Source organism: Lepisma saccharinum, chromosome 12 (genome assembly GCF_977018435.1).
Source record: "Lepisma saccharinum chromosome 12, izLepSacc3.1, whole genome shotgun sequence".
NCBI classification, from domain to species: domain Eukaryota; kingdom Metazoa; phylum Arthropoda; class Insecta; order Zygentoma; family Lepismatidae; genus Lepisma; species Lepisma saccharinum.
This window is the reverse complement of record NC_139240.1, coordinates 51,692,834-51,717,669: the sequence shown is the minus strand read 5'-3', so window position 1 is coordinate 51,717,669 and position 24,836 is coordinate 51,692,834. Positions and strand designations below refer to the sequence as shown.

General features: G+C 35.2%; 2 protein-coding genes across 4 annotated transcripts in view; one reads left to right on the top strand and one right to left on the bottom strand.

The window, feature by feature from the left end:
- Nplp1 (Neuropeptide-like precursor 1) overlaps window positions 1-15,818 on the top strand; it is a 97,489-nt gene extending 81,671 nt beyond the window's left edge. Inside the window, exons 3-4 of one of the 3 annotated variants that reach the window (XM_083132282.1) lie at window positions 1,447-1,543; window positions 13,607-15,818. In XM_083132282.1, the coding sequence (XP_082988408.1) occupies window positions 1,447-1,543; window positions 13,607-13,823 (314 nt within the window). In that variant the 3' untranslated portion in view covers window positions 13,824-15,818. Of the gene's footprint in view, window positions 1-1,446; window positions 1,622-13,606 lie in introns of all 3 variants that reach the window. The other 2 variants (XM_083132281.1, XM_083132283.1) reach the window with 2 other exon arrangements.
- LOC145996062 (uncharacterized) overlaps window positions 1-24,836 on the bottom strand; it is a 367,735-nt gene that overhangs the window by 142,607 nt on the left and 200,292 nt on the right. The window lies entirely within an intron of this gene.

Genomic DNA, 24,836 nt, shown 5'->3' with positions numbered 1-24,836 from the left:
ATCATTTACATTGTAAGGTGCATTAATTTTCAGAATAACAAATTATTACTAAATTTAAAATGTACTAAAATTAAATTTTCATTTCTTAAGTATTAACATAGTGAATGTTCATTACATTACTATACCACAAATTTCATGCCTAACCCCATCTATAGTTACCATACGAACCATGATAGTGTTCCACAGAAGTAAAGGTTCTAAATTCCTATGTTTATTTTGGTGATTTCACATAGCTTTTCAATTATCATACATTTATCGTGTCGAAAAGGATGAAACAGATGTACAATGACATACTCTGGCTTTGTCCAGTATTCGAACCTATGGCTCCTGTCTTCGTAGCATATTATGCTAACAGTATAGTCAATAATGAGTTTAACCAGAATGGTGAAGATGGCGGGCTTGTGTCATTATGACTAGAGTCCCTGGATGTGTGACTTGACGTCATATATGACGTCAAAGCCATATATTCAGGGACTCTAATTACGACAAGTAAACCGTTGACTAGAAATGCTAAATAGTTAATTAGCTAAACAGTTCAGCAGAAAACACCATTAAATTCCATGAAATTACTATTAATGTTACCTATCATATAGCTAAATCAGATTGTAATTGTTTAAAAGTTCTTAAAATATGCCGTATTTCCACTTGAAAATTTAATTATTAATATAATATATTTAAGAATTAATTTATTGATTTAAAAATTATTCTTAGTCTTTTGTTGCGCTTTTGATAAAAAAAATTAAGCGAAAGTAGGGTTTCAGAATTTTTTAAACCATTATAATTTAGCTAGAACATTGACACTGTTTTTCACGGAATTAAACCCAGACGTATTGCGTACGACAATGTGTCGAAATATTATAATATATATATATTACTATTCTCCACTGTTGTCATGTTAAATTTATTAATGATAGGACCTGGACTGGAGACAAACTATAATGATGCTACCTTGCCCATGGACGTCCGCAGGATTTTTTCCAGGGAGGGGAACCAAGGGGGAGGCAAAAGAAGCACATGCCCCCCTCAAAAAACATTGTTTCAGCCTTATATTATCATGTTCCTTCAACCGCCTTATAATAATTAACATAAATTACTGTGACTGAAATGAAATTTTTTGTGAAATATATAATTTTGTTAGACATTCATTTTCCATGGGGGTTAAGTACATGAATTTGCATCATTTAATATTCTTGAAGAAATTAAGAATTTGTGAACAAAGTTTCCCCTTTATATTGAGTGTATGTTTTCGTATATTCAAACAAGATGTATATTTTAACTATAGTACGTTTTCGTACAATACTGTGTTGTGTATCATGTCAAATATATTAATTGATGTTCTTTTGTTTCGAATGCCCTGCTTTTTTTAGATGCTAATCCGGCCATGCAGGACATATTGCCAGGTATTCTCTTTATATCTTACCGCGCTCTCCCATGTTGTGGTTACAGGATCGTTGGCGCGAGGCGGCTGGTTCCCGCGTCGTTTCCGTGGCTACGCGTTTAGCTCTCAAGGAGTGGATAAGCGCCATATTGGCTCCCTGGCAAGGTTAGGATGGCTCCCCGCCATACGAAGCCCTAGATACAGTAGATCGGGAAGGACAGTGGGGAAGAGGACTCAGATAAGGTCAGATGTGGTCGATGAATACACACACCAACAGACAAAACAAAACAGCAGAGGAGTGTCTGGTGGTGGGTAGGGAAAAGGTCGTTCTGTGCTGCTCGTGGCAATTTATCGTAGCGTGACGGTCTGGGGCTCTGGTCCTAAAGAGCACATTACTTTTGATCCACCCTGTGATACTTCAACGGATTATGTTCTCGTTCTGAGTGATTCGGTGTTCTCAGTTCGACTCTCGTACACGAAACGGTTTGGCTCTCGTGCTGACTCTCATACTTGGGACGTTTGGATAGAAACTGAATCTCTATTTGGAACAAACTTACACTCTATTTGGACCACCCTCACTCTGTTTGAAAAGTTGGCTCTCTATTATGAAAACTGACACTCTGTTTGGATCAAACTGATACTCTTGTTTGGAACAAACTGACGTTCTGTTTGGAACAAACAGACTCTCAATTTGGAACAACCTGACACTCTGTTTGGAACAAACTGACTCTCTATTTGGATCAAACTGACACTCTATTTGGAACAAACTGACACTCTATTTGGACCACACTCACTTTGTTTGAAAAGTTGGCTCTATTAGGAAAACTGACACTCTGTTTGGATCAAACTAATACTCTTGTTTGGAACAAACAGACTCTCAATTTGGAACCACCTGACACTTTGTTTGGAACAAACTAACTCTCTATTTGGATCAAACTGACACTCTATTTGGAACAAACTGACACACTATTTGGACCACACTCACTTTGTTTGAAAAGTTGGCTCTCTATTAGGAAAACTGACACTCTGTTTGGATCAAACTGATACTCTTGTTTGGAACAAACTGACGTTCTGTTTGGAACAAACAGACTCTCAATTTGGAACAACCTGACACTCTATTTGGATCAAACTGACACTCTATTTGAATCAAACTGACACTCTATTTAGACCACACTCACTCTGTTTGAAATGTTGGCTCTCTATTAAAAAAACTGACACTCTGTTTGGATCAAACTAATACTCTTGTTTGGAAAAACTGACGTTCTGTTTTGAACAAACAGACTCTCAATTTGGAACAACCTGACACTCTGTTTGGAACAAACTGACTCTCTATTTGGATTAAACTGACACTCTATTTGGAACAAACTGACACACTACAATATTTGGAACAAACTGACACTCTATTTGGATCAAACTAACACTCTATTTGGAACAAACCGACTCTATTTGGAACAAACTGACTCTATTTGAAAAACTAACTCTCTATTTGGAAAAGCTGACACACTCGTTTGGAACAAACTGACTGTGTGGTTGGGACAAACTCTTTTATTTGAAACAAACTGTCTTTCTATTTTGAACATATATTCAGTCGTGTGTGAGTGGAACCAATACTCGATTTAGGATTAATTGATTCGCATTCATGACTGTAGTATGTGTGAGAAAGTAGCTCTATAACTATAAAAACTCTTGCATTGGACACATGACAACTCTCACATTTGAAACAACATATCTCTCGTACTTGAAATAAGCCAAATCTAAAATTTGGGACGAAAATAATAAAAATGATATCAATGTGACAATAATAAGGGTGGATGAAAGATAATGTGCTGTAAGCGATTGTACATCGTATCGGGCTATGATGAATTGGCATGGCTTGGGTGCACAGAACTAACTTTTTTTACACCACTATCCTCCATACAAGAACTTTAGAGACCACGTTCTCAGGAATACACGTCACAAACTCAACAATGGATGCCTCCCTCAGCTAAGACAATACATTTGCAGCAATACATATTCGTGGATAATTATGGATAGTTACCACAGCCAAGAAACAAAATTAATGCAACAACGAATTACATGGACATTACAAGAAATGATTTAACAAAACATAAGTACAAATCTCAGAGAACAAGTTTCTAAGTATAATAATTCTATGCTGCAGAAAGATTCATATACATGTTTTCTTACAATTTCAAACAGAACTTCTATTATCAATATTAGTAAATAAAAAATGTCAAAAGTACTGAAATAACATTTTTTAAAGCATATAAATCATAGTGAAAGACGTAAATATCGCTCAAAATACTTTAGACGTATTTTAAGTCTCATGTCAAAGTTATTTTCAAACTTTAAATGTACGTATGGGATACGAACAACCAATACACACAAGTGAATTATTAAAAGATACTAGGACTACGTTAATATATATCGAATATACACAATACACATACTTTGGCTATATATGCCTATTAGTATGAGAGCAATACAATTATGAAACTATAACTTACTATGAAGAGTTCATTTTAGCTGTACATACACATTTTTCAATACTATACTATTTATTCAAGCCATTGAAATAAGTCCCCACATTTCGATTTTAATACTTCTAAACATTACAACACCATTAATGAAAGGCCACATTTTTCTATGTTTTTATGTTATTTGTTAAGTTTTCAATTGGAAAAACATTTTTGTCTATTTGTTGTGTCTTGTTTTTGGTGTATGAATATATTTGTGGAAAAATATTCTTGTGATATTCTAGGATTTCGTTTCTCATAAGTATAAACGGAAATAATAGTTATATATCTTAATGTTCGAGTTAATTAAATGTGTACATTTCAAACTCGACGAGGTAAACATTGGTAATAGTTGTCCATTATCTAGTAATTATCCAGAGATTGTTAATAACGTGGTTTCATTCTGTTGGGAGAAAAACAAACTTTCAATATTTTATATCACTTCTCCACAAATTTATAATACACAAGCATTCAGTTTTCAGTGACTGAGATGGAATACTAGTGCGGATTTATGTAAGTAAAATATCAATAGTAATTCTTGATTAAATGCAATGGCTATTTATGACGTGCACATGTAGAATAGCATGTTTTTTTTATCGAAATATTTTCAGTTTTTGAGAAAAGAATTGCTAGAGGTACTGGTAAGTTTTCAAGTTTAGGCAAAGGATCTAATATTGAGATCTAATATTCTCAGATTTAACTGTAATATATGATTAGTAGTAATAACAATACAATTGTATCTGTTAATCATGTGTACGAATTATATTTTTTGTAAATACACGGGAATACAAACTCGCTACAAATAAATATCAAAGTGAAAATCTATAAATTACAGGTAAAACTTGGTATATTGTTAGAAGTGCAAGGACAAAACAGCAGTGTTTTAAAATAATGTAGTTCTTTAGAAAACCATGATATTACTTTTTAATGATAGTAGTTAGGTAAATTTCTTTTACCAATATGGATTGTGCAAACTTAGAATTCAAACTATAAAACATAATATGAATTTGATCGAGCTATGAATTTCAGGGATATAATATTATCGCACTATTAGCTCCATAAACACACGGAACATGGCTTGTAAAGAAATATACAGTTCGTAAATTGGTAGTACACTCACCTCAATAAGTACTCCGGTAGTTTGTTTCAATATACAGCATGTTTGCAAAAGATACAATTCAACCTACACATGTATCAATATACGCTGTATAAAACACACCTTACTACTAACTTCGTTGACCCTGTACAGTCACGGACACTTCTGGGTTGGAACGATTCCATTGAAATTAAATGGCATCATAACGACCCAGAAATGTCCATGACTGTACAACAGAATATGAAGGCAGGGCAAGCGCACAGAACAACAAACTGTAGGTAGAGGTTTGATGATTTACTTTCTGAGTTTTTTTGTTATCAATTTAATATAAAATATGTCGTATATGATGTTCCCTTGCAAACGATTGTGTAGACAACCAATCTCTAGTTGCCTTTTCACGGTGTTTGTATGTATATGTATATATATATATATATATATATATATATATATATATATATATATATATATATATATATATATATATAAACAAACTACGACGCCGCAAAACACAATTGGTTTTCAAAGTCTCCGTATGGAACTGACATGTTTTGACACGTTCTGAAGAATGCCACTGGATCCGTCAGTTATTTTGTGTGTTTCTGACAGCCCGTTTGATTTCGAATTCAGAAACGACGAATTGGAATTCAAAGTAGGGTTGCAGGAAATTGACAAGACCTGATCCCAGTTCTGGATTGAATAAAAGGTGAACATTTTCGGCGAAATTCTACTCGCCATTTTTATGGCCTTTCAAAAACAGCACAATTTTTTGACACAATAAGATGTGGTCTCAATATGGTGGCTAGAGAGAGAAAAATTGTTCACCTTGATGTTGGGGGCCAGTTCAATAATAGGGAGGGTTGGACCTATCTATTGATATTATTTTTCTTTCGAATAGTGTACAGTATACGAATATTAAATTGATTGTAGACACAGTTGTGTCGTCAGCGTGGGATAACATAAGTGTGGACGGGGCCTCCCCGATTGCGTAGTGGTAACGTCGTTGCCTTGTAATCAAGGGGTCCGGTGGGGGCACTGGAGACACATAGTGGTTCGAATCTTACTTTAAACTGTAATTCAGTCCTAATTAGCCCGTCTGTGCACAAAGTGAACATAGAAACTCAAAATTCAAGCGTGGACAATATATTTTCCATAGTTCTATTTTTCCTTCAGTGATTTCCAATTTATCTTTCTCTCCATTTCTCTTTCTTTCACTCTTACATCCGCTGTTTCTCTTCCCTCCTCTGCTTTTCTCTCTTTGCTCTATTTCTCTTACCTTCTCTGATTTTGTTTCTATCTATTTCTCTCTTTGCTCCTCTGATTTTGTTTCTATTTCTCTCTTTGCTCTATTTCTCTTACCTCCTCTGATTTTGTTTCTATCTATTTCTCTCTTTTCCATGTTTCTCTTTGGTCCTCTGATTTTGTTTCTATTTCTCTCTTTGCCATGTTTCTCTTTCTTCCTTTGATTTTGTTTCTTTCTGTTTCTCTCCTTGCCATGTTTCTCTTTCTTCCTTTGATTTTGTTTCTTTCTGTTTCTCTCCTTGCCATGTTTCTCTTTCTTCCTTTGATTTTGTTTCTTTCAATTTATTTTTCCTCCTCTGATTTTGTTTCTTTCTGTTTCTCTATCCTCCTCTGATTTTGTTTCTTTCTGTTTCTCTGTTTTTCTCTCTTTGTTCTATTTCTCTTACCTCCTCTGATTTTGTTCCCTTATATTTCTCTCTTTGCCACGTTTCTCTTTCCTCCACTGATTTAGTTTCTTTCCGTTTCGCTGCTCTTCTTTCTTTGTTCTGTTTCTCTTTATTTCTTTCACTTTTCCATCAGCTGTTACTCTTTCCTCCTATGATTCTCCTTCCTTATCTTTCTATTTCTCTCTTTGTGCGCTGTTTCTCTTTCTATCTTTCTTTCACTTTTCCTTCAGTTGTTTCTCTTCTTTCCCCTGTTTACCTATCTGCACCTGTTACTCTGTTCCTTTCGTTTTACCTTTATTTCTGTTTCTCTCTCTCTCTTTCTCTCCTTCCTTCAGCTGTTTGTCTACCTCTTTCTAACATTTTCTGAAACTTTTCATGCAAGCTTTTCCGATGTGCAGCGGGAAAGAGGGGAGGGTAAGGTGTGACATTCCTGTAAACACCCACATGTCAACCTCCCTTCCACGTAGTACATACACCCTGGACTGTATTGTTGCAGGCTAGCGTTGCCATGGCGTGCGGACTCACCCAGTGTAATCCTATCTGGGGCTTGTGTTGATTCCTGTCCATGTGTATTTGTGCATTTCACTTTCCATCCCCATCCTTAGCCAAAAGTGGCATTAAAGCATAGTCAAATGAGACAAATCAGGAAGGCGGGCTGAGAACGGTGGGCTACAGCCCAGCTGTTGCCAAAGACGCGAGCAACAAAACATGAAATACCGCACTGCGCTATAAGCACACTCTGTTTCCCCCCTACCAGAACTTAGCAGGGCTGAGGACGGACACTAGCGAAAATACACCTCTTCATTTTAAAGGAACTCCACTATTGTAACTTCTGCAGCAGCTCATGGGTGAGAAAATTGTCCACGCTTGGAAATTTCCAAATCCTCTATTCAGTGCGAGGGACCATATGTTGCCAAGACAGAGAAACTCCCAAATCCTTGGGCTTCGGCGGGAAGAGGATTACCTCCGGATTCTAATGGCGGAAGCAGCCGGGATTTTTTTCCCCTCTTTTTACCACCCGGCGTGAAAACAGAGAGAGAAAACTAGAGGGGGAAGATTTTTACTGATCCTCTTGGGTCCCCATTCAGCCTTAACCGTGGTTAAGTCATCCCTACGTAAAATAAAGTGTGAAATGGAAGCAGTGGCTATCTTAACTCCTTCGTCCATTTTTTTCTCATTTTTTTCTTACATTCATATCCTGGATATACTTACAACACTCGAACAAAAGTGTATACAGTACATCAAGATTATCCGTCTTATATGTGTGTGTGTGTGTGTCTGTTTGACTCTATTTTCCTTCCACTTCACCATCTTACACACACACACACACATACGGTGGCCAGAATTAAAGTTACCCAACTCAGAGCCCTCTGTAGCCTGTTTGAGGCATCGTAAAACTCTGAAATTTGGTGAATCCACTATGCAGACCATGGGGAAGAGGATGGCGATAAAATAAAAGTAGTTCAATTTTCCGCCACCAGGTTGAAATGTGGCGCTGTACTTCCATGATGGGTTGTAAGAACGACGTAAACTGCTCCAATTGGTTATGGATTTGCCTTTACCTTGCAATCTTGCAATAAACGAGAGATTATTTTCTCGCAACTTCCAGCCACTAACAAATGTCTTTCTAATTAATAACTCAGCTAAATCACTTAACGTGATATTCAATATTCATTATTACAGCGCCACATTTCAACGTGGTGGCGGAAAATTGAACTATTTTATTTTATCGCCAGTATATATATATATATATATACTCTCTCTCTCTCTCTCTATCCAGTTGTCAACTTCTCGAAAAGTGAACAATTTAAGAAAATACTAAAACACCTGAAAAGAGGAATGAAGAAACTTAAGGAAAAGAAAGACAAAATTTCAAAAATAACTACAGCGATAGAAGTAATCTCCGAAATGATCGATGATGGGTGTTTCTGAAAAAAGTCATTAAAAGACAACTTAGAATAACTGCATGGAATGCAGATGCATAAAAGAACAGAAAGGGATTTTTACCAAATTCATGACAGAAAATAACATAGATATAGCACTAGTAAATGAAACTCACTTAAAACCCAAAATCTCATTTAATATAAGGAACTAAACAATATTTAGAGATGACAAAGTAAACATTGCAAAAGGAGGTACAATGGTACTAATTAAGAAAGATTTAAAGGCCATAAAATTTGACCTACCAACTTTTCAAACTCTAGAGGCTACAGCCATAACATTAAAAACAAAAGATAGACAAACAATTCTTATAGCAGGATATAAATCGCCAAGCAGGATGATGGAGAAGAAGACTTTAAAAAGATGTTCGACCTGGGAGAAAATATAATCATAGCAGGATATCTTAACGCGAAACATAAACATTGGACTAAAATAATCCTAATGAAGCGGGCAGGAAACTTTATAAAATTATATCTGAACTACCTGTCATAGCAACAGCACCTAAAGAACCAACCCTATACCCAAAAAACAGCGGAGAACCGGATGTATTGGACATGATAATATCAAAAAACGAATATCTTTGTAATGTTCTAACAGTACTACATGAACTGGATTCAGACCATCTACCTGTTATATTTCGAATATCGGCCAGTTTAGAAAATTATGCTATGAACCATCCAAAAATAATTTACACGGACTGGAAGAAATATCAGAAAAGACTTCACGAAAGAACAGACCTGAAAAAAAAAGATAGAAACCAAAGAAGATATAGATAAATCAATAGACTCTATAACACAAGAAATAAATGCAGCATTCAAACTAAATTCCAGAGAAGAGAAAAATAAAAAAAACACTGAGAACGAGGATAAAGTCCTAAACATATTAATTTAAATAAAGAAATGGTACAGAAAGAAATGGAATAATTCCAAAAACAAAAAGTATAAAACATTGTGGAACATTCTCAAGAAGAAAGTGAAGGAAAAAATAAAAAAAAACAAAAGAAAAACAATGGAAAGATAAGTTTAAAGGAGTTGCCCCACTAGACAGTAACTTATGGAAAATTTTGAAAGAATACCAGAAATAAGACGAACAAACAAGCACAATTAAAAACGATGATGGCCAGATTTTGGAAGAAGATGAAATAGCAGAAAAATTCCAAGAATCTTAGAACAGCAATTTCAAATAAATGAAGAACTGGATAATAAATAAACAAGAAGTGAAGCAGAAGGAAACTTAAAGATGATAAAAGCAAATAATTATAAGGAAAGACCAGATTTGACAACACCTCAAGAAGTTTTTAAGAACTTTAAAAGAAATTAAAAACCAACAAAGCAGCGAGACCAGATAAAATTAAACCAGAAATGCTGAAACATATACCAAGAAGAACCATTGTATTCTTAACAAAAATCTTCAATGCTATCATGCTCATAAGTTACTACCCAAAATGCTGGGAAAAAGCCAAAGTAACCATGATCCCGATAGGAAATAAGAACTCCACAAACTTGAAAAATTACAGACCGATAAGTCTTCTGTCCCAGCTCAGTAAAGTATTCCAGAGAGTTTTGATAAAAAGACTACAAGATCACTGTAATGAACATAATATAATACCAAACACCCAATTTGGTTTTATGGAAAAACATAGTACAGAAGATCTACTATTAAAAACTACAGATATTATTACTACCAATTTTAACAGAAGACACTACACCCTAGGAATATTCCTGGATATAGAAAAAGCGTTCGATAGCGTAAGACACCAGGGACTCCTCCTGAAGCTGAAATATTTTAAATTTAATGACACATACATAAAGCTAGTAGCAGATTATTTGGACGAAAGGACTTTTCAAGTTCAACATAAGAAAGCTTTATCATCTATCATGACAATCAAGGCAGGAGTGCCGCAAGGTGCAGTGATTTCATCTCTTCAATATTCTATTTATAGCAGCAACATACCCTCATCAGAGCACTGCACAATCGTTTTTTTATGCGGGTGACACGGCACTCTTTGCTTCAAGCAGGAACAAAAAATTTGCCTACAAATATATGGAGAGACTTCTTTTAAATTCTGATGACTGGACCAAGAAGTGGAAGATTAGAGTAAATGCAAATAAAAGTAGTGCACTACTATTTAGCAAAGGCTGTCACAGGAAAGAAGAAACTAAAAATACAAGGGAAAGAGATCGAAAGAAAAAATGAAGGAAAATATTTGGGTCTCAGTCTAGACTAGATCATAAACTGACTTTTGGAAGACAGATCGCAGACGCTGCAATAAGAACAAAGAATAAACTACATGCACTATACAGGCTTTTTAAAACTAATGGGATATCACAAGAAACAAAACTTCATTTATATAAAATGATTATTCGACCAACCATGACATATGGAAGCATGCAGCCAAAGACCACCTAAACAAACTGCAAAAAGTGCAAAATGAAGCAGCAAGAATCATAACAGCAAGGAGTAAGAAAACAAGAATAAATATACTACATACTCAATTGGGACTCGAAATGTTCGAGGATTACATAGGTAGAATTGGAAAAAAGAGATGAGAATGAAATGAAGCACATGAGAACGAAATAATAAAAAAAAACATTGGAAAAACAGTCACACATAGAACTATGTATAATAGGCCCAGACCTTAACAAAAATAATAATAATAATAAAAAGGATATATATATATTATTAATAATAATAATACTAATAAAAAGAGCGTGATCAACGCTCTCAAAAGAAGCTAATAAAACAATGAAAAAAGAACAAAATTTCTTAAAATCTCAACATACGAAAAGAGACAAGGGCCAGACCCGATACTCTCCGATAATTAGAATTACCGCTCCGCTTCGTTCTCTCATAGCATGGATGGACCTACGCGTAAAGTTTAACGCCCCCTGAGACGCGGAGAACGCGCTGCTCTTTATGACACTAGGTGTCTTGCAGGTGTATCCCTGTGTCAGGCTGGTGCAAGGACATGACGTTCAACCAAGTAGACGAATAGCGGTGTTCAATGATTTGGTTTGATTTTGTGTTTTAAGTCCACAGTAAGGCTAATCGGGACTGGACCTACAGTTTAAAGTGGGATCCCAACCACTATGTGCCTCCACCGGGTATCGAACCCGAGACCCCTTGATTACAAGGCAACGACGCTACCACTGCGCCATCGGGGAGGCCCGAATAGCGGTGTTCAAGTTCACAAGATTCAACAAATGCCTGTCTGCGGCTTTCCCAGCCTCACATGAGGGTAATACTGGGACCGTTAACAAAACCAGTTTTGCGAAATTTCATGCGACTTCCATTTTAAAAAACCAAACTTAAGACATTGGAGAATGAAAAAGTACTGAAATAAAATATTGATACAAGAGATGCGTGGATATTTTTTCATGTATCGGCACCAGATATTCTCATCTTTGCATTAATTTCAACTTGTGATATATTAGAAACGCATGGTTATAACTGTCAATGTAACTAAATGTTAACTTTTCATAACTGATTTCTCACTTGGGTTGTAGAAGCTTTTAAGACTCAAGTTTACTGAATTCTACTTTGAGAAAGTGTATCAATATTGTTCAAAGAATGGATTTAACCTCTTCACTGAATATCAGTGTGAGAATTTGCCTCTTCTACCGTGTATCGCTACCAAACGTACGTACAACACTGATAAGGTCGTATGGTTCTATTTTAACCAAGGTAGTAACAAGAAGTTAAATTTGAGATCCTACCTGCGTCTCCTCAGACATCTACCGTTTCACATATAAATCAAAGTTTAACCAATGTTAGGGCTAAGTACGTATTAACGAACTGTTGCCCTTTGTTAATCGTTTCACAAAAAAGCTACTTTAACTTCCCAGATGGAGAATTCTCCTCGGTCTGATAGGACTGGCATAGGGTGCGAAATCCTAGGGGGGCAGGGGGGATTTCCCCACTGACAATCTTGTCCTAAAAAATCCCACCCACCAAAAATGTCAGGAGAGGAGAGTTTTTGTTATAAGAACGAAGGTAAACAATTAAGTTTAACTTCCAACATACTTAACAAAAAGAAAAAAGAAAGAATGAAGGATAAATGGATAATGTCAAGAGACCACTAACAGATCTTCACCAATAACAAAATATGCAAAATGAAAGAAAAAAACACAATGCAAGACCAATAAAGGTATGAAACCTAATTTATTTATATTAATAAAAAGCAAAACTTAAACAAATATTGAAACATAATAAAACAATTTCAACTCTTTCTCAATCTATTGGCATTTTGAACTAGTTGGCTAGTAGCTAGAATACTGCCTGGGACCACTTTTGCACGCTCGCACCCATTTGAGTCTCCCAACCTCGACCATAACAATGGAAAATCATTTTAATGTCACATTAATCGTAGACACGTACATGTAAAATATTCTTCCTGGCAGTTTCAGCCCACAATCATTTTCGTATATCAATGTGTATTGGTAAAATAGACTAAACTACATTTTAACATGGAGATAATGACTATGTTCACTTAAGTTTCAATTTCACTGCATCTTTCACTTCAAGATCCATATTTGACGGCCCACTTCAACAGATAAATTACGGTTATACATGTACTACTGGGCTTTGAGTGTAGACCCCTCAATTTGCCTGTTCTTTGCTCGAGCGAAGAAGCTCTCGATTCCGTACGCCATCCAACGTCGTCCGTGGGAACTATTTGGCGCTCGAACGAAATCATCTTTCTGCAGAACTCTATTGAATACTTTATAAATATATGATATGTATAAAAGTAGCAAATGAATTCATTTATATATATATATATATATATATATATATATATATATATATATAAATGTATATGTTAAATATTTAGAATTTAATTTTATATGTAACAACATATAGATATATATATGTATTGAGTGTGTGTGTGTAAATTAAGGTCTTTCTCCCCCACCAGTCCTCAACGATAACATTCCCTGGACTGGAATACTAACACATTACCTGCCAGCTTAACCAGCCGTTAAATTTACAGGGAGGATTCCATATCTGGGCCGGAGGAAGCCTCAGACATACCCAAGTACCAGGCGTCGCCATACGAGGAAGAACTAACCGCTGACTCCGGTGACTTCGACTACAGTGATGGTGAGCTTGATCAAGGAACTGAGAAATGGAAAAGATATTTAGTCCTACCAGCCCTTGACAATATTCTACTGAGAAGATTATACCCTGCGCATGTAACATCCACCTAATTTCACAACATTTTCCTCATCAAAATTGGGCATCTCTTTTGGGCGAACTGGACATATTTGTGTGTTACACCATCAACATTACAACATGGTGTGTTCTTTCGTCAAACCTCACAGTAAACATGTAGAGCAAAAACATGTAAGTCTCCCTGACATAATTGCATAGTGTCTAGTGTAAATTTTATGTTGATTTGCCCAAGAAATGTATCATACACAAATTTTAACCAATGAACACATCTCAGACTGCACAACCCATCCAAATGTTAACCTGTCTCTTTACAAAATCCATATCATCATGTTTAGAGGTTTTCTTCGTGTTATTTAGGAAAGTGTGTTTGGTCACATTAGTATAAAAATACTATTTGATGTAAATATACTTTACATGCTTCTACCATGACCTAAAAACGTAATTATTTTCATCTGTAAAGATGAGAAAATGGCGTATCTAAAAAAATATCAAGTTATGTTACAATTACTAAACAATTGTATAACAATGAAATATATAAATTCCTAATTGAAAAGAGTGGAAGGCTGTATCGAATTTCATACAAACTGACAATAAACAACCTTGCTGAATCTCTGTAGAAGGTATTTTATAATCATGATTCCAAATACGTTGAAATTATTCCCATTTCATAATAGCAACATATTATATTCATTATAATATTCTCTGAGGTTCATATCTTGTGAGTTTGAATCTTATGTACAGTACATGCAACACTACAGGTGCTGAAATGTTCTTTATTGTGAATGTCACAATTTCTGTGAAGGTAATATACATGTCACTAATAGTAATCTGTCATTTAATGTCATGTTTTAGAGAAATCTCATTTGTTGCGAAGTATACAAGTCTCATAATTTATGTTACTATAATTGCACTATACCGTTTCATTCAATTGACTGTGCTTTTTCTAATGTGCTATAACTTTCAAATCGTCAAATAAAACCTTCTTCTACATTCTGTTTACACATAATCTTCACAAAACAAGATTCTAATTAAAAAATTACAATGACCTTTGGAGCAAATATTTTCTGTTCCACAAATTATCTCTTCTTCGATAATCCTAGTTATAACAATACTACTTGCACTATCGCTGACTAGAAAAATCTCTAGAATACATTCAAATATATTTTTGAAAATCTATTTCTTGACATCATATCAAACACATTAATAGATCTGAAAGTTAGACAAATAAATTTTCAGAAGTGGCTGGAATACACAAAATATATATGTACATAAATGTGTGGTAATTTATTAGTTCTTGTCTGTGATAATGTGCGAATAAATATCATTTTAGTTCCTAGATTGTAAATCTACATACTTAACCAATAATTCGTCAGTAACTATAAGAAAGTTTTATAATTGTTTTGTCCCAAAATTTCAAAAGTAGTCTTCCAAAATATCAATTGATCACTTAGGTCTTCCATTTGTTATATTAGACAAAACACTCCAATTTATATGAATTTATATAAAGTGTAAAATGGATTTAGAAGAAGGCTTTCAATAAAAACCTATTCTTCTGCACTTAATTATCTAATCTGCAAGAAACATTTCTATGGAGAACAACCTAAGACAATAACAAAAGAATATCCTTATGAAGATTTAAATATAGGTAGATAAAGAAGTCAAAATATGTTTTACATTAATTATAACAATTCTGTCCTGTTCTTCCAATGCCTTTCGTAGCACATATAAAAAATGATGACAATAAATACTTACAGATCAGGAGAGAATATGTAATTTGAAATTTTAATGAAGATTGTATTTATAAATTATTAGTACACATTGAAAATAAAAATGTGGAGACAATACTATTGTAGTAGAATTTGACCGAACTATCATTTCCTTGGAAGATGTGACATTGTATTATCATATTCAACATATATACATGCGTATATATTTTGTGCTATATTTTCTGTTGTGTAATTGTAGTTGATCATGTACCAAAAAAACCTTCTAATGTATAAAACTGAAATCACAGACAAATAAAGTTATACTTGGGAACAATTATATAGCTTTTCATTTATTTGCATATTCAACTCGTATCTGGTTTCTGGTATTTCTTCGTATACAGGGTGTAACAGAAGTGATAGTGCAAACTGAAACGGTGAAAAGTAAAACGATAGTAGAAGCAAAAAGTCTCCGTAAACATTGAGTCGGTTATGATCCGAGGTGTCTTTGTTTAAAACTGAACATGTAACATACTGTACAGTACAGGCCATTCGGTTTAGCTTGAGCTCTGGCCTTCAGTTGCGCAGAAGCCTGCCGTCAGCGCCACCATGCGAGAGTTCCACTGAGAGCAGAGTTGCTAACTGCCTTAACAATTACCTATATCCATAATCTGACTTCAGAGCTTATTGGTAGGTGTGTTCGGTACTTACTAGTTCAAGGAAAAGAATGACAGAGAATTTTTTTGTCGGTGAAACCCCCATTGGTTAAGAACCTGGGCGAAAGAGGCATCCTCCCACTTCTCCTCTTCCTCTCGGGGAAAAGGGGGCGGGGGCAGATCGTGTTACCACGAGTAAGGTGATTGTTGACCTGTGTTGCTTAGGGTGTTTTATTCTACGAAAGCTGAGGTGAAAACTGGAATGAATATTTGAGAATAGTCAGAGTAGAGAAATTATCTTAACGTACATAAGTTTATGAAGACAGAAGCTGACAGTAATCTTGCGTTGAACGTGAAACAAGTGCATAAGCGTGTTTCCGCAGCTACTGATATGTCAGTAAGTACTATGAAACGAAAATGATTGCTACAAAGTAACTGGGAAGGGATTGGTAACGCCTAACAAACCACGCAGAAGAAATACATTTAAAAGTGATGTGGATGAATTTGGCAAGTGTGTTATTCGTACAACAATTGACGACTTTCACGATAATGAAGGACAGCGTGCTACTTTAGATTCGTAAGTATTTTTTTTTTTTAATGAGACAACAGCATATAGCTTTGCCAGTTCTTTGTCTAGTAGAATTGTAACTTCCGCGTATTGCAACACTGCTCCTATGAGTCACGTGACGTCTTCTGCAGACGACAAACCATTCCCGCTTTGCGCATGCCAGAGCTCAAGCTAAACCGAATGCGCTGTACAGTAATGTCTAGCGAGTAGAACCTTTTAATTCTGTTATTTGTTACCAAGTAGGGCTATGGCACCTCACACGTGAAAAGCATACGATATGTACAAACAATTGTTCCTTTTTTTTTTTTGCTTCTACTATCGTGTACACCCTGTATAAGGCTCTAACTCACGAAAGTAGAAACTTTTAATTATTGTCTTATTAAGTTAATTTCAAATATGAGAATAGATGCTGATGAAACAAATAACATAGAAAGGTACATAAGTAGCTAATAAATTAGTTGACGGCAGTTTTAGTTTTAGTATTTAGAACTAATTTACATATATATAGAACAAATTTACATATATTTATAATTATATGCATCATTTATGAATTATGAATATTAATTTATGAATAAATATGAAACGTATGTAAATTACTTCTAAATACTAAAGCTAAAACTGCCGTTAACTAATTCATAAGCTACTAACATACTTCAAGAATAACAGGTTGGCCCCCAAGACTGAATGGTTAGCATACAAGCTACGCAACCAAGAATCCTAAGTTAGAGTCATGGATTGTGTCCTTTATTGTGGTTGTAATTTTAATTCTGAAGCCCAAAGTAGATGTTGTTTTCCAATCCAGGCCCATCTCCAATGTGAATATGATTGTTGTGCGCATTGACGTACTGGCAACAATGTTAACGTATCACTGGAATGTGAAACGACAGTGTTGCAATATGCAGATATTAAGCACCAAAACAAGAACAAGGACGTTTACCACAGCCTATGGAGATGCGAATGTGGCAGACACTAGCGCCATCAAACGGTTGGACGAGAACTTGCTTTAAGTCACAAAACGAAGAGCAGCTAGGGACAGCCTTAGGAAGTTTGAAATACATGCTAACATCACCAAACCTCCCCTGCCTAACCTATCCACGTGGGCATATAATAGCAGAAGTTTGCATGTAAATAGATTTAGCAGGTTACGTTTTGTTTATATAAGTTATCATATGCATACGTGGATAGGTTAGGCAGATCAGGTTTGGTTCTGTTATCATGTATTTCTAAGTTCCTAAGGCTGTCCCTAGCTGCTCATACTGAACCATGGGCAAGTAATAGGCTTCTGCGATTAAATTTCATCAAATTAAAGAGTGTATTACTTTAATCAAATTTTTGTTTATATTGTACAATTTGTACAATATTGAAACAAAATTTTCACATTCCTCATTTTAAACTTTAGACAGCAGTTTCTATTTCATGTTAATAAGTACCCCATGACCGTACAAGGGGAGGGTTTAGCGGGTTCATACGTATTCTATTGGTTTAGTAACTATTTTGCACACATTGTATAATCGAATACAGTATTATCAAAATTGGATGAAACGTTTTGAAAGTTATTAATATCACACATGAAGCAAATGTTTTAAAAATATAAATTCAATTCTAACAAAGTTACATGTACAGTACTAAGGCGCTGTGCTTTGGGTTCCGACTGCGGGACGGCATGGGTTCAGTCTCTGGGTTCTTGGCTTGTGTATAGGACCGGTGGCAATCCACCATCGTGAGGAAATTGGGGAGCTACGAGTGAGTAGCGTAACCCGGTCTCGGAAATCTCCTATAACGGCTGGGGGTTCGACGTGCTGACCCCACGTCACCCCATTACTGGTTGAAGATCTCCACACTTCTAGGTAGGATTGTGGGAAAGAGACTGGCAGGCGGGAGATAGGCCCAGGCCCTTCAAGGGCTGTTGAGTCACGGGTTATTTTTTAATTTATTTTGCATGTGCAGTATCAGTAATATTGTTGTGTGTAAACTTACTTCAAGCCAATACTTGAAACCAACTTCTGTAGTAAACATTTTATTAGTTACATTTTATAAGTGAATGTTCATAATAAAGAATTAGTGACAATTATAATGTAACTATGAAATTTGCTGTACGCTGACCCCGGCCAGTGTATGCGTATGGCCATGAAAGTACTGGTCAGATTTTCAATTTATCTGAAGCCAGAAACTGTAAATGGGTTTATTGCTTATGAAGAAGAAAGCGTTGACATTATGGGCATTGGATTGTCATGGGTGGGACACCGGCCTACATTTTTTTTACATTAAAGTAACTATTCTACCGATAGTTAAGAAACATTTTTCTTACAGTTTGTATGCAATGAAATACCCTTAAAATACTTTCCCAGATTTGTAGCTATAGGTGAACAATGTTGAGTCAAGGGTGGGACAGACGAAACACTACCTTTTTATTAAATAAGATTGTAAAATGATGATAATTGATTGATTAAGTTGGTGTTTTAAGTCCACTTTATGCACAGTAAGGTTATTCGGGACTGGTCCTACAGTTTAAAGTGGGATCCGAATCACTTGTGCCTCCACCGGGTATCGAACCCGGGACCCCTTGATTATAAGGCAATTACGTTAAGACAAAGAGAGAAGATAATTGATCTTTGAATATTCTGGTGGAGTTGAAGGGGATGTAACAGTTAATGGAGGAAGTAATTGCATTTTGGTGTCACGGGTGGGATGCAATAGAAAACAGAAGTAAATCAATATGTTATAATAAACAAACAATATGTATAATACCTTCTACCTTCTAACTTAATTATGTAAAATAATTGAATTTTTATGTAAATAACAATTTTCGATTGTTCACTCGCAAGATAGGATAAAGTTATAGCATTGCATATAATTTCATATATATAACATATAATCAGTTTGTCTGGTTTTGTTTACCAACACCAAAGCATATATTTCGAATTCGTTTCGTGGACAAATTCACCTTCTACCGTCGTTACGTCATCAAAACTATCCTCTTACCCATCTCTATATCTCTACAAAACCTTGGTCGTTCCCTTTAAGGGCTATTCCGCCACAGTTTATTCACTCCCTTAGGCAAAAACAGGACAAGTATCTGATCCGGGGGGAAAGGGAATTTCCCGGCAAGCGCGTGCCACGGACAGAGATCAATTTCTTCTCCCTTGTAAAATAAGTCTGGAAGGGAAATGCAGTTTCGGGTCTAGTCCGTTGCAAGAACAGGAAAGGAAGAAGAAAATGGATAGCCCCTGCACACGACAGTAAAAGGTTTGTGTGTGTGTGTAGGTAGAGAAGGAACAAAATTTACCTTGTATTGAACAGGAAGAACTCCCCCCCAATTCATCCCCCCTCTCAGCTGACGCGAAAAGAAAATTCAATTTCTTGGACACAATGGCTGCCATAAATGCCTCCACGTCCGACTGATTTTTTTTTTCTAATTTGAGAAAAAGAGATGTTCCTCTATTACCTTGTGACGTAGGCCAGTGGGAACTGGTGCTCATATCTAGAACTTTCAAGCAGCTGAGACCTTTTTCCGATGGTAAATTTAGAACGAAAGGTTAATTTTTATCTAGTTTTTATTACTTCAAATCCAAGAACTACGGTAAGTGTATCTTATAACTAGACATCGAATTTTATGTTTTTAACATATTTTTTTCCCTTGCAGGTAAATAGGGGAAAAAACTAGTCTGAGTTTCTTTAAAGAATACAACTGATGTAGTTTTAAAGTGGCCTAACCTACTTACTTTCCTTGTTAGAAACTATTTTAGGTATATGCGCCTAAATCAAGCTTTTTTTTAGGTTTTGAAGGATTTTTATATCACGAAGAGATATTTGCTGCGTTTGGTGACGAAAAAATCCAATTTGTAATGTGTTTCCAAGTCCATGTTCCTTTCAAACATATGGTTCCTGTATTTGGTCAATGGCCTGTGATAGCAATATAAACCGAACAAGGTGGTAAATTTCTTTATCAGAATAGTCAAACATAGATGCCCAGCCCTTGCAAACTTTTCCAAACATGAAATTCTATCCCCTCTTCAAACTCACGATCCTTCCCTTCGCGATCAAGTTTCAGATCTAACATTTCTTTTCAAAATCATGAATGGACAACTTTTCACTAACGAACTCTTGCCACATCTTCACATCCGGATCCCACGTACCAACAGCAAATGCAACAACTTCTTTTATACAAAAACCTCAAGGTTATCCCTAGAACAAAGGTCATTTCTCTATAGGCTACAAACAAGGTACAATACACTAATTGATCCTCCAGGTTTCCATCTATCTAAGCAGGCTTTCAGAAATGCGTGCATCAAGCAGCTGAAGAGAAATTAATATTTGTTATACCCTAGTTATTGTCTTATTATTATTATTATTATTATTATTATTATGTTATTCTTGTTACATATGTGTGCATGCTTTTCATTTGTTAATTTCTATTTTTCTCTCTCTGTTGATATCCTGATGTAAAATGGATTCTCTCTGTATTCAGGATTTCTCATATATATATATATATATATATATATATATATATATATATATATATAAATAAGCAAACTTTAAGTTTCCGAATTTACGTTTGCCATTTCACATACCCAGACACGAAATACATCTACAAACACGTCACAATGTTACGGGCTATTCTAATCTAAGAAAAATTGTTAATTGTATTAGAATTTCAACTCAAAATCGACCCAATCAACTTTAAGATATCTTATCTAGCAATAATTTCTCGTCTGTCAGATGGATTGTTCTGCAAGGGATACTAACAAAGTAAACGCATTGAGAAAATTCTGTTTTATTTCCCACACAGCTTTCTTTTCATTCACAGTGAAAAACATGCCTCGGTATTATACATATCTTAGAACCTATTTTAGCATTTTTAGAGCCTATTTTAGGATATTTAGAACATATTTTAGCATTTTAGAGCCTATTTTAGGATTTTTAGAACCTATTTTAGCATTTTTAGAGCCTATTTTAGGATTTTTAGAACCTATTTTAGCATTTTACAGCCTATTTTAAAATTTTTAGAACCTATTTTAGATTTTTAGAGCCTATTTTAGGATTTTTAGAACCTATTTTAGCATTTTACAGCCTATTTTAGGATTTTTAGAGCCTATTTAGGATTTTTAGAGCCTATTTTAGGATTTTTAGAACCTATTTTAGCATTTTTAGAGCCTATTTTAGGATTTTTAGAACCTATTTTAGCATTTTTAGAGCCTATTTTAGGAACCTAAAAGCACATTATTTTTAGATCCTGAAAAGCCGATGTCAAACAATATGCAAACTGATGGAAATTCTGATCAGATAATCTGCATATTTTTTTTTCGTATTTTGTGTCTTTTCCTCGCTACTCTTGTCTAATCACGATAGAGGCGATGAAATAATGAATAGGATACATAAAATTCACAAACCGACCAGGATCTAAACCCATAACCTTCATTGAGATCGTGAGTCGACTTCTCAACGTCCTTGCTGGCATAATCGTCGCACCCTGTATTTTCAGTCCAGAAATTGTTTTATAACTAGAACCCGGATTTTTATGTAATATCAAAGTACAAAATATGTAACAGTAATTGATAAAATATGTACCTAAATATGTAACAGTAATTGATACAATATGTACCTAAATATGTAACAGTAATTGATAAAATATGTACCTAAATATGTAACAGTAATTGATAAAATATGTACCTAAATATGTAACAGTAATTGATGTAAATATGTACCTAAATATGTATTATCAAAAGGATATGTAGCTAAATATGTAGTATCATGTAATACAGGGTGTCTCATAAGTAATAGCGCAAACTGACACAGTTGAAAGTACACGATAATAGAAGAAAAAATCTCAGTAAACATGGGTCTGAAAACGAGCCGTTTTCGAGATAATCGCGAATGTGTGATTACAAGCCACCGCTGACTACATTGTTTGTAAACGTCGTCCTAGTTGGTAAAATGTTAATAATGTGTGCGAATGTGTGGTTAGAAGCCGTCACTGACTGCATTTTGTAAACACCGAGTGCTTTACTCCTTGTGCGGTCCGAGATTTACTCTTTCTTTACAAAACAGAACATTTCCGAGAGGTGGCGTTGTAATCAAACAGGATGGATACAATCCGTACAGAGAATTGTACATGCTTGTGACCAATTCCGAAATGAACCGGGGCTGTTTGAAAGCATTTAACCAACTGTAACGACGTTTACAAACAATGGAGTCAGTGGTGGCTTGTAACTCACATTCGCAATTATCTCGAACACGGCTCGATTGCGGACCCATGTTTACTGAGACTTTTTTGCTTCTATTATCGTGTACTTTCACCTGTGTCAGTTTGCGATATTACTTTTGAGACACCCTGTATGTAATATTAATAATAATCGAGTATCCAAGCAATTTCAAGAATTCTGATAGATAGTTATTTTATTTGAACATATTCAACGTATTTTTAAAAACATAAGTTGTTCAAATTAAAATTTGTATCAAATTTTAAAAAAAGCACAGCAACGTGCACTTATTTAAGAAACCAATTTTGTTAACTATTATTTACTTTTCACATCGCAAATTATTGGATAATATGTAAATATGTAAGAGAGCTCTTTGTAACTTTCGAAACAAATTGTAAAAAAGAATCATCTAAGACAATCGAATGAAAATACAAAGCTTCTTCTGTGCTTTTTTGTACAAGGGAACTCGCTACGTACAGGAAAGTAGCTTAATTGTCCACCGATGCCAAGTTTATAGGTGCTTTGCGTAAACCAAAAAGCGAAACGAAAATATGTAACGAGAAAGGGGAGGGGGGAGAATCTCCAGCATCTTTCGATAAATAACAGTTCCAGTATATTATTTTCTTTCTTCTATGTCTTCAGTCTGTATTTTGACTTGGCAGTCAATTGTAGATGACCGTAAGCACAATGCATCTCATTGTTTAGAAAATATGACATCACATGAAATTACAAATTTTCTTCATCATGTTTCAGAGATCGAAAATATAGGAAAAAGGATCAAGATAGGAAAAATAAATGCCGAAATATGTTGTTTTATGTAAAGTAAATTAGCAAATATGTAAAAATATGTAATATCCTGGCAAATGTGTAAAAATATGTAACATAAAACTTATGCAAAATGATGTCAGTTACATAATTCGTTGACATTTTCGTGTTCAAGGTATGTATCTAGAAAGGAATAGAATATGTAATTACATACAAATCCTAGCTCTGTTTATAACCTTTCATCGCATAATCGTGCCATAGGCGCGTCAGACAACGAGGCCGTTACTTCAGACAAAAAGAGATTAAATTTTGAAATTTCGTACCTCGCGACAGTGTAGCAAAGTTTCTAAAGTGTATGTTTCAACTGTAATGCGGATAGGAACTAATGTTTGAGCTTTTTTCTGACCGGAAAAATGTTGGTTCAATTGCCACGAAGAAATTATGTTCACTATATTCGGTGTACCCCTTGCACCAAAGATAGTTTAGTAACAAATTACTTCGTCTTTGAGGGTAACTTCGTCATGAGAATGATAGATGTCGCTAAGAGTCACGTGCTGGTGGATCAAAGGGAGTGTGAAGCCACACCGAAACACCTTACTCTTTATACATGTACTGAACTTGTAAGATTTCAATGTTTAAAAACAAAAAGAAAAGACACACAAACGTCACTAGTATGACAAGAGGATATATGACGAGTGAATGCTGCAAACAGCGCCAAAGCACAATGCACTTGCACACAATGCACTTCCTCCCTTGATACATAGTTCTCATACTACACGTGTGAGGCATGTGCAGATGATAACTGATTGGTTGATTTTGCGTGACGATCTTACCTCTCCATGGAGCAAATTTTGACCTGCTAGGAACGTAAGCAGAGATGACGTATTTGCCCCTCCCCTTAATATTTTGGAATTTCTTTGGTATTCCTTCAGTACATTTATAAAGGATCGCGTTTCACGCGTTGTCACTCGCCATGGATTTTGCAGGGCACATTAGAATATGCCAAAATCTGTATGAAGTTTGACGGTACTTTTTAAGTACCAGGAATACCAGAACAATTTTAAAAAAATCCCTTAATGGTCGCAACCCGCTTTTTTACAAGAACAATTTGCAAAGAATATGAAAGGATTATACGGTGAAATACTGTGCTTTTATA